General features: G+C 43.2%; 1 protein-coding gene across 1 annotated transcript in view; it reads left to right on the forward strand.

The window, feature by feature from the left end:
• Window positions 1–15,958, forward strand: part of PTGFRN (prostaglandin F2 receptor inhibitor) — a 62,651-nt gene that overhangs the window by 36,361 nt on the left and 10,332 nt on the right. Inside the window, exons 7-8 of the mRNA XM_066338334.1 lie at window positions 4,195–4,614; window positions 14,140–14,247. Of these exons, the coding sequence (XP_066194431.1) occupies window positions 4,195–4,614; window positions 14,140–14,247 (528 nt within the window). The remainder of the gene's footprint in view (window positions 1–4,194; window positions 4,615–14,139; window positions 14,248–15,958) is intronic.

Below are 15,958 nucleotides of genomic sequence, written 5' to 3' on the forward strand. Positions count from 1 at the left end.
TGCTTTTTTTTTTTCCTAAACCAGTGTTGTCAACTTTCTATCTGCATGGAGCACTTAGCAGAAGAGAACATTATCTTTTAATTGAAATTCCAAATCCCAAAGGTACTATTATTTGGGGTTTCGTTAATACTTCTGTCTTTAATTTACAAAATAATTGTATTTAACATAATGTTACTTGTCCTAAATGTTTGCCCAGGCCCTCCCATCACACTTAATTGGGAGCAAGGGTGCCTTAATCTTTCAGACAGTCCTGCAGATAGAGAACAGATAATATTTCTGCCACCTACTTTTCTTTATCATTGCTGATGTATCTCAGACACGATGTGGTACAGACAGACAGTTCCTCCTGGGCAAAGAAATCCCCATGGCACTGAGCTGCATGTGTATGTGCCAGTCTGGCTGTAGGGACAAGAGTTCCTGAAGCCAGGTGTGTGTCCATGAGCAGTTGATGTGTTCAGGTGGAGGCTGCAGTGCAGGCTTTGGTGTGCCTGTTGTGCTTCCAGAGCTGCTGGGGCTGCAGTTGTACCTTGGGGTGTTGTACCTCCTCCTACCACAGCAGAGCTGTCACTGCCTTGACGTCTGCTGCATTCCTGTACTTGCAGCCTCCTTAGTGCACTGGGGGATGAAGGGGTCTTTATGAACACTGAGATTCTTGTCAGCAGCCTCAAGTAGGGCTGTGAGGCTCCGAGGTTGCTGTCAGCCCTGGCCATTGTGCTGCTTTAACAGCTGGAGTTGGAGCAGTGCAGGGAGGGTGTTAGCTGTTTTCTCAAGTCTCCTTACTCTTGTAGTTGTTTGGCTTCTCTAGAAATTTGCCTGGCGTAGATTTAGGTGAAAACTGGTTTTGGTCACTACCCAGGAAGTGCTCTTGAAGCTGAGCACACACTTTGTGGTAGAAGAGCAACAGGAGAATTTACAGTGTGTAACCACTTGGACTGGCCAGTGATGGAAGGCAAAAGCTTGCACTGCCAGGCTCCAAAGTACAGTTTACTCAAATTTTATTTGACTCATTTGGCTAGATTTTTCCTGTTGCTAGCCCTCTGTCTTGGAGTAGTGCCCAAGCTTTGGGTATGGTTTACTTAGGAACTCTTCCCTTAGTGCTTTCCAGAGTAAACTGCAGATTGCAGCCTCCTGTATATAACCAAGCAGAGTGTGTTTTATTGTGCTTTTCATTCATGGACTTTACCAGAAGGAGATGAAACTCCATGTGGGACTGCAGGCATGTATGCAGACAGGCAAGTGTGTAGATTAGTGGTCAAGACACACACTGCTTTCTTCGCAATTCCCAGAAGATTAGAAATGAGACCTTAGGCTGCAGTTCTTGGAAGAAAACGTTCATTCGTCCTCTCTGGCTCATCTTATGCTGCAAGATCTGATGAGTAATTTCTGCTAACATAGGAAACATGAAGAGACTTTCCTTTCCCTCTTAATTTTCTGTGCAGATTACCGTTATTTCTAAGATAAGTGCCAAATCTTTGGGCTGCCCTCTCATAATGTGCACTCTTACACATACAGACAGCTACATGCTTTTCTAGGTGGGGGTGAATCAGTGTTAATTACATTTCATCTGCTACTGAAAGAGAACAATATTGGCACAGAACCAGAATATTAAGAGTGGTGACCCAGGTTTTTCTATTTGATAGGGTATGGTGCCTTCTTTGTTGTTGTTGTTTTACTTTGCTACATATGCACATCTCTAATATTATGGCACATACAGAAACATCCCTTTGATCTTTTTTTGACTTTGTTGCAAAAAGAAACATTCAGTAAGGTGTGTGTGATGGGTTGTGTGTCCCCTTCTCTGTTCTGTTCTAGATTTCTTATGGTCTAACAGAAAGAGTGGGTGCCTGCCTTGTGTGTTCATCCAAACTAAGGATCTGAGGAGTTTTTAAAGGAAGAAAAATGCTTTGAGAGGACTGTCATAAGAACATATCTCCTTGTTCTCTGTTCAGCATCCTAGTTTCTAACCCTTTTGAACTCTATCAACTGTTTTCCAGCTGCATCTCTGGGCCCCAGTTGTTCTCTTCCACAAACTCTACCATTGGCATTTCTGCTGTGGTCCCATGCTACTACCGCTCCTTTCTTGTTTTCCTTTAGCCGAAATACTTAGTAAAAGGATTTGCTATTGCCTTCAAATGGAAAACTAATAAAGGACGTCTAGGAACAAAATCTGCTCCGCCCTTTTTGGGGACAAGACACTGTCCTTTCTGCTGCTGCCTGACCTGTGGCTCAGGGAACAGTGGAAGTTAAGGTATTTGAAGCCCAAGTAGTAGGGAGAGTTATCTCAGCTGTAGCTGAACTACTCTGAACATGTGAGGGTGTTTAATACTAAGCACATATGCCAGAGACCAAATGTAAGATTTCTTTTCTGGTGTCTAGCACACAGTGCTCTGGATGTGAAGATAAACAACATAAAGAACATCTAAATAAGGAGGGATTTTTGCCCAGAGCCTCCTCATATGGCCTAGAAAGCAACAATATGTGCCAGAAAAGTATAACTAGCTGTTTGTGCTTCTGCTTTTGGGACAAAATATAATTGCCTACTATACTCCTAAAAATATGTGAAAAGCTGATCTGTGCTGGGCTCCTAAAAGCTGAAGAAGGAAATATCAGAGTCTCACAGACACAGAATGAGGAAAAAAATGGATTTCAAGTTTGGAATTTCATATCTGATGAGCCTTTTCACAAAGGAGAGGCGAATGACTCTGACTCTCTACAACTTCATTTGTGATTGTACCAAGTGCCTAAATGTACAACTGTTGTATTGTCACTTGCTTAGTGGGTGGAAGTGTGAGGGGGGTTTGGTGTGGAGTATCAAATAATTCTGTGCTCAGCTAGACCACTAGAAGCATCTCAGCCTTCAATGCTCCTGCTGTTTCTTTATATAGCTTTGTACTGTGATCTGCTTTATACAGTACTGATTTAAAGTTGTCATACCAGGTTTCTCATCTTGTGGGCTGTGTTTACTCATTGTGAAAACTGCTGCTTGAAGGCAAAACACTGCAAAATGTAATCTTGACAAGTATCTTGTTGCTCTTGTGGGGAGGACATAAATATTACTGCATTTAAGTTCAATTTTGAGAAATTGTTTCAGTCTCACCATTGCTTATTTCCATTTTCTTGAGAAGTTTCCACTTGCATAAAGAGGTTCTGTGGCGCTTTTAAACAGATCTACACTCTTTTAAATAAAGGAAGTACAGCAAAGTAAGTCCAGAGAGTTGGATTGACCGTATTTTTGCAATACTATTACTTCTATGTATTCTGCCCCAGCCCTCCCTTCCTTAAGAAGAGCCTTAATTTACAGGGTGTCTTTTCATTACAGTGCTAGGAAACTAACAACTCCCTTTCCTTTTATCTGATTCTGACTTCAGTCATTCCTCATTTTCTCAGTTTTTCACTGTGAGCTTATATTTTTTGTGTCTTGGAGCTGTGCTCCAAGATGTATAATTTTCCCAAACCCTGTAATTAAGGGATTCTTTGGCTTGAGGAGCCAGTAGAGAATGGAAGGAAACTAAGCAGTAAGTGTTACTGGAATTCTTGATGTCAAATGGGAAATGTCAAGACTTCTGGTAGGCTTGTATGCAAATAAATGTGTGAGAAGCAAGGGCAGGGAAGACTGACACGGAGGCAGAGGTGTGTGTAAATCTGTATGGGGATGCCTGGGGTGGAGACTTCTGTTACCACCAACTTTTGTCGTGTGTTTTTGGCTGAATGTGTCTGGATTGCTGTTAGGGTGTATTTTCAAGGGAAATAAAAGATGCTACACTAAGTGCTGCCAATTCAGCAAGTGGCAGCTTTTGTCATTAGTCATGAGTATTTCAGCAGTGCCCTTATTACCTCATCACTGAGGGTGCTCTTCCATATCCAGTATAAAACTGGGACCCTGAATCTTGTCTAATATCTTTATACTGAATAAAACAATCCTGTCTTGTTACAACCTGTGTATTCTGTTATCTGTTGAGTATTTGGTGTGTGTTTGAATTCGTGCATCTTGACCCAAGCTATTGTGTACTTGCGTGCATGTGCACTGTTGAGTAGCATTCTGGGCTGTCCACATGTTTAGATAAATGTGCTGAGATTTGCTCCTCCAAAAAAGGAGCTTTTCCTGTCTGTAATCTTCTAGGCTGAATGGTGCTGCAGAAATACCCGTACCTATCTGTTAACCGTCTCTTGCTGCTTATTTCCTTCCCTCTTCAGATTACACCCTTACAGTGGAGGCGGTGAAATTGAAGCCATTCTTTGTAGCAGGCCACACCTTTGAGATGACATGCAAAGTGTCCTCCAAGAACATCAAGACACCACGCTACTCCGTCCTCATCACGGCCGAGAAGCCCCTCACGGACCAGTCGAGCCCCAACGGAACCACTCGCATCATCTCCCTGAACCAGGACTCCGTGGTGCGGCTGGAAGACTGGACGGACCAGACCCGCGTGGACGGGGTGGTCCTGGAGAAGGTGCAGGAGAACGAGTTCCGCTACAGGATGTACCAGACCCAGATCTCTGACGCCGGGCTGTACCGCTGCGTGGTCACCGCCTGGTCTCCGGGCGGCGGCGGCATGTGGCGTGAGGCGGTGAACGGCTTATCCAACCCTATCCAGATAGACTTCCAGACATCAGGTTGGTGCAGAACCTGGCAGCCGTGCGCCTAAGCCAGAAGGGGAGAGAATTCTGTGACGCTTTCCCGTTGATTTCCCTGTGTCTCAGAAATGGTTGCTCTTTGGAACAAATGGCCTGATGGCTGAGAGCTGCGCTTGTCTTCTTTGGTGGTACTTGTGTCCTTTGTGCTATTGATTGTTTACAGAAAGATGTTTAATGAATTGGCTGTAATCATAACCCCTGGGTTTTTCTCTACTAATGCAGCTTTTATGGTCCTGCAGGCTCAGAGCTGGTTCTCAGTATGGAGCAACTGCTGCTGCATTTGCCAGCTGTATCACTAGATTGTTAGCCGTGGCTGCTCTGGAAGAACATTAATATAAACTGGATTTCTGTTCCAAAACAGACTCTATTAGCATAGCATTAAATTCCCTGAGCACACCTCACTGTTGATGTAATTGCAGAAAATGGTCAGATCAGTGTAACGTTTTAGCCATCTCAGTAAGTGTATCCAGCCACTGCAAGACCTTAGAGGTCCCTAGTGGCTGAACTACAAAGCTCCCCAAATTGGGATGAATTTCAGTACCCAGGAGGACATCCTGTTCCTCAGTTGCTTACTGAAACCCTTACCTTCAGCTGTAACAAAGTCTGCCTGTTGAGACTTTTCCATAGAAATGTGCCTGTCCTAATATAATGTTGGGGGGAGGGAGAGATGGATGGCATTGATTTGGATCATCAGAGATGGATGTTAACCCGCTGACTTCTGTCATGTTATATTGTTGGAAAGTACAGTGGGAACTGTTTTTATAACACTGGTGCATGTATGAGTGAAGAGTTTGTCCCTCTCATGATTTGATAAACAAAGCTGGTGGGGTTTTGAGCAGGTGGGGTTTTGACCTGGTTGGGTTCTCGTGCTCATATTTTGCTGGTAGTAACGGGCTGTAGTGTATCTAGAAGATGTGTTTGTGTCTAGGCAAGAGCAGCCTGACTTCTGATTGCATCCACAGTCTAAGGTAATTATTCTAGATGATGTGGTTCCTAAGATCTGAACTTGCTCATAAGGCACACTGGGAAAAGGACAAGGGCTGATTATAGGAGGACAGCCTGGCAATGAGGGTGTCACTTTGTAGGAGGCGTTGAGATATAGCTTTGATCTAATATGGCCAGACAGAGGACATTGACTCAGCTTCTTTCAGTTTTAGGTAATTTTTCAAGATGGTTTAGTGGGCTGCAGTTTTAGCCTTATTACTCCTCATATCTGGGTCAGACACAGTGGGAGATAGTATTTGCAAAGGGGATGATAAAAGAAACCAGCAAGAATAAAATCTGCCCCAAACCCTTCCCCTCCAAGCTCTTATGTGGAGACTTCCCTGCTCAAAAGTGGTTGGTTGGTGCCTCTCCCAACATTGCTTCTCTTGTGTCACTTTGAACTCCCATCCAAAAAGTTTGTTGGGATGCTTTGACACCCAGGGTTCAGAGGGAAACCTGTGAGCAATGCAAGGGAGGGAAGCGTGCGTGTTGTAGTCTTGACTTCTTTTTGCTGTCAGCCTCTCCTCCCAGCCCCTTCACCCAGATAGGATTTCTGGAGCGTGGAGTGAAGAAAGGGAGGCAGTGTGTAGAAGTGCCCTGGGAATGTGTGAATTCCAGTAGCAGGGCTGGAGCAGGGGGAGGGATGGTCCTGAAGCCCTGTCAGCCTTTCATTCTTTACAAGAGAATGAAGAAATGAGATCCCTGGCACAATTTGCTGGAGTGCTGTTTCCCAAAATAATCTTGGCATGTAGCAAAATCTGTCTTGAAATACCTGCAATTTTCTTTAATTGGTGGATGAACTTCGTGTCCTTCAGCTGTTACTCAGATATCCCTGCTGGATATTCACCTCTGGGCACGATGAGAACATGTGATGAGTACAGTTAGAATGGACTAACCGTGGAGTTATTATTTGGGAAATCATCTGGAATTAAGTATACAAGACAGAAGATGGTTTGTGGGTGTGTTACTTTGGTTTTGTGTGCTGAAGTCTCCTGTCTTTGAGGCAGACTGAGTCAGGGAGCCAGAGGTAAATAGCAAAGTGGTGGAGCAGCTATGAAAGCACAGCTCAGATATCACACCCTTCTCTTGCATCCTGTGGCACAAGCAGCTGTCAAACTTGTTCTTCAAAAAAAAAAAAAAAAATTGGTGCCAGAATTTCCCTAATGGGCATGGTGAGAGGCAGAACTGCTGAGGGAGCTAGTTGTTTCTAGGGAGAATTTCCCCAAAATTGAAGGGAAGATACTAACAGAAGAGTGCAGGGAAGAAGAGGGACGTGCGGCTTTCCAGACAACTGGGAAGAAAAAAGGGGGGGGGGGGGGGGGGGGGGCAAAAAAGCTGGGGAGCACCAGTGTAGTAAATCTTGAGCTGTATGGAGGGTGGGGTGTGGTACCTTATGAGTGTTTGTCCCTGATTGGAAAACTGTTGAGGAGTCAGTTGCACTGATTTTTCAAAGAATACCAGAAAGACAACTTACCTATAACTGCTGGAGGGAATATAGTACAGCAGTGTAATTTTGAAAAATAGGATGTATTCCAGTCTTCTCCATACTTTGAAGTCCTGGGCTTGGGCGGCATTTTCAGCTTCCACCGTGGCTGTTGGAGTGGGGAAGGGATCAATAAGGAAGCAGCATTTTCAGCAAAAGGAAGCCCTTAAAGGGTTTTATGTGAAGCTTTTAGTCCTAGGAGGAATTTCTTTCTCAGTTGTTTTTATTGATTCCCCTTTGATGGGGGATGGTGAGGCTTGCTGGGACTGGAAATCCTTCTCTCCGATTCGACTCTCTCCTAGATCTCTCTGAGCTGAGTGATGTTTCAAAGAGGGGTTTTTAAGCATGCATACACATTGTGCAATGTGATCTCTCTGAGTGGCAGGGGCCTGTGAGCTTTTCATATATGAGCTGGGGACTGCACACGTGAAACTTCAGTGTTTCCTGCCACAATAGGCTTGAAATGTGGCAGGGCTCTGAAATGTTTTTCCATGAACATCTGTGGAAAATGTCTTGCTCAGATTCTTTCCATTCAAGGCAGAACTTGCTGGCTGCAAGCAGACATCTCCTCTTCTTTCTCCACTTGCTATTGCAGAGGGACGTATTTGTTCTGTTTGCTTAAGGATCTGCGATATTAATGTAAAGGCATTTGTTTGAAACGACCTGAACTAAAAAAAAGGAAATGTGGATTTTGTCCTCTGGACCATATGAACTGAAAGTGAGAATGGGGGAGTTTGGTGAGGAGAAGCCTATTAGGCCATTGGTTTTCAAACAGTCAACGGCAGATAGTTCTCTGCTGAGTATATTTTAAGACCAGAGAGGATCTTGTGAATCTTCTGGTATGACTTCATGGATAACATGGGTCACTAGACCAGTTTCATAAAATGAATGCCTTTTGTATGTCCAGCTGCTGTAAGCAAAATAAGCTTATCTGGGGAGCAGAGGAAGCTGTCCTATATGAAGAATTTAATATTCCTCAGTGCTTTTTTGTTTGTCTTCCCAGCGTAGGACAGAGAGGTTCTGCCATGTCTTTTTTTTAAAAGGTTGCCCAGTGATGTGAGGAACAAGAGCAGCTGCCAGTGCGTGTCTTGAAATGTTCTCTTAATTTCATTGCACTGTTTCTGCTCCAGTGCATCCTCTCCTCCCAAGCTATTGGTTGAGCCTTTCTTTCAGCCTGGAACATGCCTGTCTTCTGTCTCTTGCTGTTCTTCTCAAGCCAGTGTATGAAGACAGCTTCAAAAGCTCTGTTTTGGCATTTGTCCTTTAATTTTCAAACCCTTTCACCATAAACTGGGCAACCCAGGTTAGTGTTTAGAATGTCTTTGCCTGCTACACACTCTCATGGATTTCCACAGAAGTGAATTATTTTCCTTTCTTTGGAAGGAAGCAGGGAGAAGGAAGCTTTTAATCTCATGTTGAGAAGTGTGTTATGAGAGAGAACAATTTGGAGCTTGGCTGTGCTCTGAGCTGTCTCCGCTCTGTGCCATTCAGCAGAGGGTAGAAAGTTCTGGAGAGGCAAAAATAAAAGAGAACTTGTAAGGGAAATATCTCAATGAAATCTTCAGCTCTGGATTACATCTGCATGTGAGCTCATTGCACAGCAATGTATTATCATTCAGTTTGGAGGGAGCTGAGATAAACCAAGAGCTGCTGAAATATGAGCTGAGTATTGATGTTGAACTTGCAATTAAAATGAAACGATGCCCTGCAATGACCCCAAGAGATACTCAATTTCAAGAAAGGCGAGCAGAAAGATTCTTAAAGGAAAGAAAGCTTAATCACGGAAATGAATGAAAAGCAGTGCAGCAGAAACTCTTTGGCAAGAAAGGCTGGTATTTTCCAGCCACTGTTAATGGGCAGGAACGTGCTTTGTCATTGTGTGCCTTTGTGCCTGTATGCATTAATTTGTAGCTGGAAGTAGAAACCACAGACTTAACTACTGAGGGCTTCTTCCAGTAACAGCCATTATGAGGCTTGGGGCAAAGCTTGTTAGGGAACAGCTTCATGAAGAAGCTGGGAAAGGACATGGGTCTGGAAAAGTGAAGGTGAAGAAGCTTATGATCTGGAGAAAAGCAGGTCATGGAATTCTCAGTTGAAGAGTGAATGATTTGGTGCCAGGGCAGAGATGAGTAATATTTTGGACAATGCAGAACTCGTGAGTTGCCTCAGTTGTTTCCCCCTTTGTGGTCTGTGGTGCTGTGTGATTGGAAGCAGGGAAGCTGCATGCAGGAATTCCAGCCCCCATGGTCAGTAATGGACTGGGCACGGGCTTCCTGGGGGGAACAGTCTGCCCTAGGTCTCTGTTATCATCAGATTACTTAACCTTTCTCTTCTCTACTTGGCTGGGAAATAAAGCTGGCTTGTGTCTTTGGGGAGACAATGCTTTATTTTTGCAGAGAAGTATAGTGTAAAATGACAATCAAAGAAGACAAAACATCACCTAGGACCCTAGATAATTAGGACCTCTTCTGTTACAGAGCTGGATTTTAACTGGCTCTCGGTTATTCTCTTTCCTTTTCACATTTTTCTTGCAGACTTAAAGTGGATTACTGAGCAGGGAAGGAAAGCAGGGAGAAAATGGGGTGACATCAGGTGAAGAGGGCTCAGAATTTGTCTCTAACTTGTAAATACTTAAGTTGAGTAAATTAACTCTATCAACTTGAATGCCTCTTTTCCACCCTACAGCCTCTTCAGTGTGAATCTGATTGAGCACAAAGTAATAAACAAATCTTAGTTCAGCTTACAAACACTTTTTCCTTTTATTTTTATATGTAGAAGAATTAGCATAGCATTTCTTAGCTGAAAACTGTATCACTATAGGGTCTGACTCCTGGAGCTGCCTTCCTGGTGACATGAAATCAACAGTTTGAGCATTGAGATCAAACATAAAAGAACATTCAGAGAAAGGTACACAGAACAAATCCTGATTCTGGAACCTAGTTTCTCTTCAAGCACTTCTGGATTTGTACTAGTAAACTTCTAACCTCAATTTCTTCACTTTCTGTTTTTTAAGTGTTCAAGAGTCAAGAAATGCTCTGAAAACTCTTACTATCCTGACTGCAGATGATTATTAATATGACTTTGTTATTACTTCAATAAAGAAGAAAACTTCTTTTAGGGATTTTATCTAAGCTTATATAAGGCCTTACTTATAGTGAGGAACAGATATTTTGGCTTATTTTAAATCAAAGGTCTCAGCAGAATATGGCAATTTATGATGCTCAGCTCTTAGATTTGGGAATGCTGCTTTGTTTTGTAAATCTGTGCTCTTCGGCTTCCAAATTGTCTGAGGGAATGACACTTATCTTCAAATCTGAAGTTATTAAAATCCAGTTATTTCTCAGCTTTCAAGCTCATGAACAGCTCTTCAGCATTTAACTTTGCTTTGTTCTTGATGAGTTTTACAGGTCATGCTTGATCTGTCAGCCCTGCAATTGAAACTAAACTCTGGTTTGTTTATTCTCCCCAGTGGCCAGTAGGTGCCAATAACAGTATTTCAAACTGTTAAATGCAGGTGGCAAGATGGCCAAAGCCACATCATCTGCTGTCTGTAGAGCTCTTGTTTTTCTCGGTGTTGATGTAACATGGGCTTACATCTCACTGAAGGAGAGAGTTCCTGCCACCTCCCCAACCCTTCCACTGACAAGTGCTTGAGCCAGTGTCATCAGTGTCTGCTGGGAGCTGCCTGTTTTACCACAAGCCTGTATCTGTAACCTTGGCATTGAGATGTTTAGCCTCGGTTTCTTGTGTGTGCATGTGTGGGGCTGTATTTTTGTTTGTTTGTTCATTTTGTCTTGGAGGGCAAAGACTTAAGAAAAGTACTTGGTTTTTGTGTTCTGAGCCTTGCTTGGTGTGGTCCAGATCCAGGGCCTCTTGAACACTGGGTGAGGGAATGGGGCACTCAGACAGCCTCCTGCCTTTTCAGGTTTTTTAAGGGGGGAGGAAAAATCTCTGAAGGTGCTTTTTTCTGTCCTTTCGTACCTGAGGGCAGCCTGAGGCCCAGGGCATGGGTCATGTGGGTAGAAGGCCTGAGATACACCCAAAGAAGACACAGAGCTCTAGGAAATTGCAGCCACACAGTTTTTGAGACTGAACTGAGGAACTTTCAGTGTAATTGATCTTGCTTAGGTTTAAAAAAAAACAATTAAATGTTTTCCCTCTTCATCTGAAGAGGGAAGAGCACAACCCTCAACACATCTCTTGACTCTTTATTGATAGCCAGTTCTAGCACAGGACAGTGATTTCTCCCTGGAGGTAGAGATGGTAATTTGCAAGAGTTGTTACCTGCTAGAGAAATAACTATAGGTGAGATGTTACCTGCTAGGGAAATAACTAAAAGGAAAGAGCTGTTTGTGCCTTACCAAGGGGAAGCATGATCCTGAAATGCTAATGCAGCTGATGCCTTGGAGCCTTCCAGCCAGGAGGTTTTGACTCTTCATGGGGGAGGCCTGGTGGAGAAGTGCTTGGTGACCCAAAGGAGTCACCAAGTCGGGGGGAGTATGTTGGGAGTGCTGGGTTTCCATGATCCACATCATTCCCTGGCCAAGTGACCAACTGAGCTTTTACCCTTGTGGCATCCAGCAGCCAGGAATGCTCTGACTCCACTCCACATTAGGGGTTTGTTGGTTTGCCAGGGTTTGAAGGCAGTGTCTGTTCAATTCAGGAGGTACCTGGACTTCCAGCCTAGAAATAATGCCTGAAAAATCCTGTGTGCCCTCTGTCTTTCCTTGTTTAATCTGCCAGGGCAGGGATAAGGTAGCCCATCCTTAGCCTGACAGACTTGGAATCATGCAGTTCATCTCTCTTGCTCAACCCCTCACAGCATCCAGCCTATTTGCTGGAGTAGAGCAGGTCCTGTATTCCTGATGTGATGTCACCTCACGTGCTACAGGATAGACTCTGAGCTATGGACAGCATCAGGATTATTATGGTACTGTTCTGCCTTTGATCACTGCAGCAGTGACTGTGCTGGGAATGCAGGGACATTCCTAGCACATTTTGATGGACTCTTTGTTTCTTTTCTTTGAGAGTTCACACACAGCTTGAGACGTTTCTGCTTATAGCTGGCTGGAGTGCCCTGGTCCATGCTGCCTTTAATCCCCTAGGACCTTGAACTTCTGTCTGCCCAACTTAGAATAAAAGGATGGAAAATGTCTGGATTTATCTGAGGACAAATAATCAAATAGGCTGCAAGGGGAATATAGTTTGGGAGGTGTGTGTGTGAATGTCAGGAAACAAATTGAATTCACACAAAACCAGTTTAGATAGATGCTGAGGAAACATTCAGATTAATCTCTGTTCATCTAGGAAAAGGATCCCATCATGCTGAGCTTAAGTTAGGGCTGTGCTCGTGAAAGTCACTACCTGAGCAGCTGATCTCAGTATTCTTTGTCGCTTGTTTCCTTCAATGTGTTCTTGCATAAACACACAGGACTCTTGGTTGGTAATCCATGTATAACCTCTATTGCATCTCTACCACCCTTTTATCCATGTTTGGGGGGTAATTTGCAGTGTTAATTTTAAGAAAGATCTTCTAGTGTCAAAATGGTGTCAAACTCTCAGATTATGTCTGCAGACCACCATTGTGTACAAAAGTACAACTGCTTCTGAGGCAGAGGAGATTGGGGGAGGGGGGACTTTGAAAGCTGGAAAAGTAATTATTGCATTGTAATTGGAATGAATTTCTTAGTATGCTGCGTATTATCTGTTGAGCAAAAAGAGTCAGATCCTTGTAGTCTAAAAGTTGCACCAAAAGTTATAGCTCTAGCTTCATGGTACATCCAAGTTTCTCTCCAGAACCTCAGTTTGGGAATGATGTAGTAGCTCACCCCATGGTACACAGTTGTCAGGGTAGCTTTCCACAGAAACCTGTTGAGAGGGCAAGGCACAAGTGGATTGTTTTGGATGATTTTCTGAAGTGCTCTTCATCAAAAGCAGTTTGCCACTGATCTTCAGTGGATTTGAAATGTAACATTCTTGTACTAAAAGAGTAGCAGGTGAAAGTGGAGAAGAACAAATAAACAGCTTTTCTTTCCTCCCAAGCCACCCTTCTCTGCTTTTTGTTGCTGCTGCTGTGCCAGAAGTAGGTGAGCCAGGTAATAATAGGAGTCTAGGGAGTGTAAAAAGGGTTCGTAATCTGAGTCTCAAGTTTCTTTTTGGGTTCCCTTGCTCTTTCCCCCAAAGTCATCCTGGAGGTCACCATTGGGATCAGCTTTCCTTCTGCTAATCTCCTTCACCTCAGTTAGAGAAATCACAGAAATATTTTGGTACATTCTTCAGATTCTGCCCTGTGAAATCGACAGTATTAGCAATGCTGACATATCTGAGGAGTTGTGATTTTGTTACTTTTGCACTAGAAATCCAGCTGTTGTCAAAATTCGGGCAAGTTTTGTTTTTTTAACCTATGTATGTCAGAAGTCTTTTAAAACATCACAGTGTTGTCATGGTATCTGAGTATTTCAAAACAGCCTAATGGTTTCCATTGATATCACCACTTTGCAGCTGAAGGAGTTACTAACCCTTGGGCTTTGAGACATGTACAGAAGAAGCTATCTGTAGCAGAGCCTGAAGCAAAACCCACAGAAAAGTATTATCAGATGCACTGTTTGTATTGTCTGTTCCAGTTCCACTGCAAAACCATTGGTATTGTTAAGACATTGTTTTGCTTTAACTTGAATTCCTGTTCACAGCCTCAACAAAAAGATTCATTCTGGATTAGCCTGAAGATCTGAACTCCCATGCTCTTAAAGAAGTCACCAGTGGAAGACCAGCTCCTTTTGTGCTGGAGAGCAGAAGGCAGATTTGGGCAGCAGCCTCTGTGTTGGCACGATAGTTTGGTTGCTTTGTCTTAGTACAGGATTAAATGGCTAAAACTGAAAAACTATTTTACAAAAAGCTTAAATGGCTGCTTATCCCTCCTTCAGAGCTCTGTCTCCACAAACTAGGAGAAAATACTTCAAAAATGTGCAGGAAAGGTGTTGGACAGTGAAGTAAAGCCTGTCATGAATAATTTACTTTTATTTTTTACTCTTTTCTAGGTCCTGTGTTCAATGTCTCGGTGCATTCTGACAGCCCAACGATTTACCAGGGTGAGGTGGCAGACTTGCTGTGCATCATCACAATGGAAGGAATGCCACTTGAGCCAGGTATTTCAGCAAAATTATTTCACTTGTAACTCATTTGCCTTCAGAAGTTACAACCCTATGCCCTTTTAATGAGGCTGGAGAGTTGAGAACCATCAGTTTTGTAGAACTAGTTAAAAACAGGGCAGTGGGCTTGCTTTAACATACCTCAATTTAAAGCAAATTTTTTTCGTTTTACCTCCTGAGGGGAATGGGAAAAATGTTCTTACCAGCAAATCCCCCTCTGCTTTCCCCACCAACTGACCCCACTTCAGGCAACCTCAATCTACAACCATCAGATGGGCCATGAAAACTATTCCTATTCCCTTTAAATGGAAAGGGAGTCCTTTGGCTAAACCATTTAGAAGAAAATTCTCATCTGTAAAGAAATCTTAGGCACCTGACCAGTCAGCTTCTCACTTCAGAGTGTATTTAAGGCTTAAGGTAAATCTAAAAATCATAATAATTGACTGCTGCAGCCTAAATATCAAAATGAATGTTTATTGCCTTCAGAGATGAGCATCCTTTTTTATGTGGAAGAAAGAAAAGCAGTACCTAGTTCCTGTGAGAAGGGTAGCAGACACAAAAACCAAATTTTTATGGGGAGCTAAAAAGTTCAGAGAATTGCTCAAAACCTAGCTGCTTGCCAAGCATTGTCTGAGCTGCTTTTCATCAAAATGCTGTGAGAGTAACTCTCTCTTATACCCAAAATTTGAGTTTGGAGCGAGTTGAGTCACTATGTATATAGTTTGTTTATGAATATAAGCATCTCTTTAAAATAAATCTACGAATATATATGTAAATATAAATATCTCTGAATATATCTAAATATAAATTTGTCATGATTCATTCCTTACTTAAAAGCCTGCACATAAACCACTACAAAAGAGGTGCTGTGCAGAAAATATTACTTATGATGTAGTAGCTGATGAGATGAAGTACCAGGCTTAGTAAAGGCCCATTACTTTGAAATTACAAGATGCCTGTTCTACATTAAATCTGAGCGTGGCAGGGAAGCAATTTGCTAGATTACAGTCGTGTGCTGCCTGTGAAAACATGATAGAAGTCTGTAGATTGTTTTATTGAAATGCTTGGTAGGGAGGAAAAGCTGAGTAAACTTTATTGTTGTCAAAAGAGTCATAACCTCGGATATTGGGCACAGCAAGCAGCGATGTGTGCCTGTGCATCTACCTCAGCCTGTCTTGTGGCTTCTGCTCAGCAGGAAGCCCCTTCCATGTTGAGGTGTGCTCAAGCTCTTACAGGTATTGTTGTAAGGCAGTACCCAGAGCAGCTGCCTTCCTTTCCAAAGCAGTAATTGCTGACAGGGAGCAGCTGCTGCTTCTGCTGGTGTTCGACAGCCTAAATAAGCTTGGCGTTGCCTTGTGAAAGAGGCCTCAGCATCCCTGACTCACTTAAAACTTGAAAACTGGAACATAACAAGTTCCACCTGAATTTGAGGAGGAACTTCTTTACTGTGACAGCAACCACACTCTGGAACAGATTGCTCAGAGGTGTTGTGGAGGGTCCTTCTCTGGAGAGATTCAAAAGCCTGCTGGACAGAATCCTGTGCCATGTGCTCTAGGATAACTCTGGAGCAGGGAGGTTGGATCAGATGAGTCCCAGTGGTCCCTTCCAGCCTTACCCACGCTGTGAAAAGAGGCCACTTAGTAGCAGTGGGGCTCTCCTGTCAGTGCTTTACTGCAGTTGGGTTTGGGATGGGTTTGTTTGGTACCTT

This window comes from Sylvia atricapilla, chromosome 2 (assembly GCF_009819655.1).
Source record: "Sylvia atricapilla isolate bSylAtr1 chromosome 2, bSylAtr1.pri, whole genome shotgun sequence".
Classification (NCBI taxonomy): Eukaryota; Metazoa; Chordata; class Aves; order Passeriformes; family Sylviidae; genus Sylvia; species Sylvia atricapilla.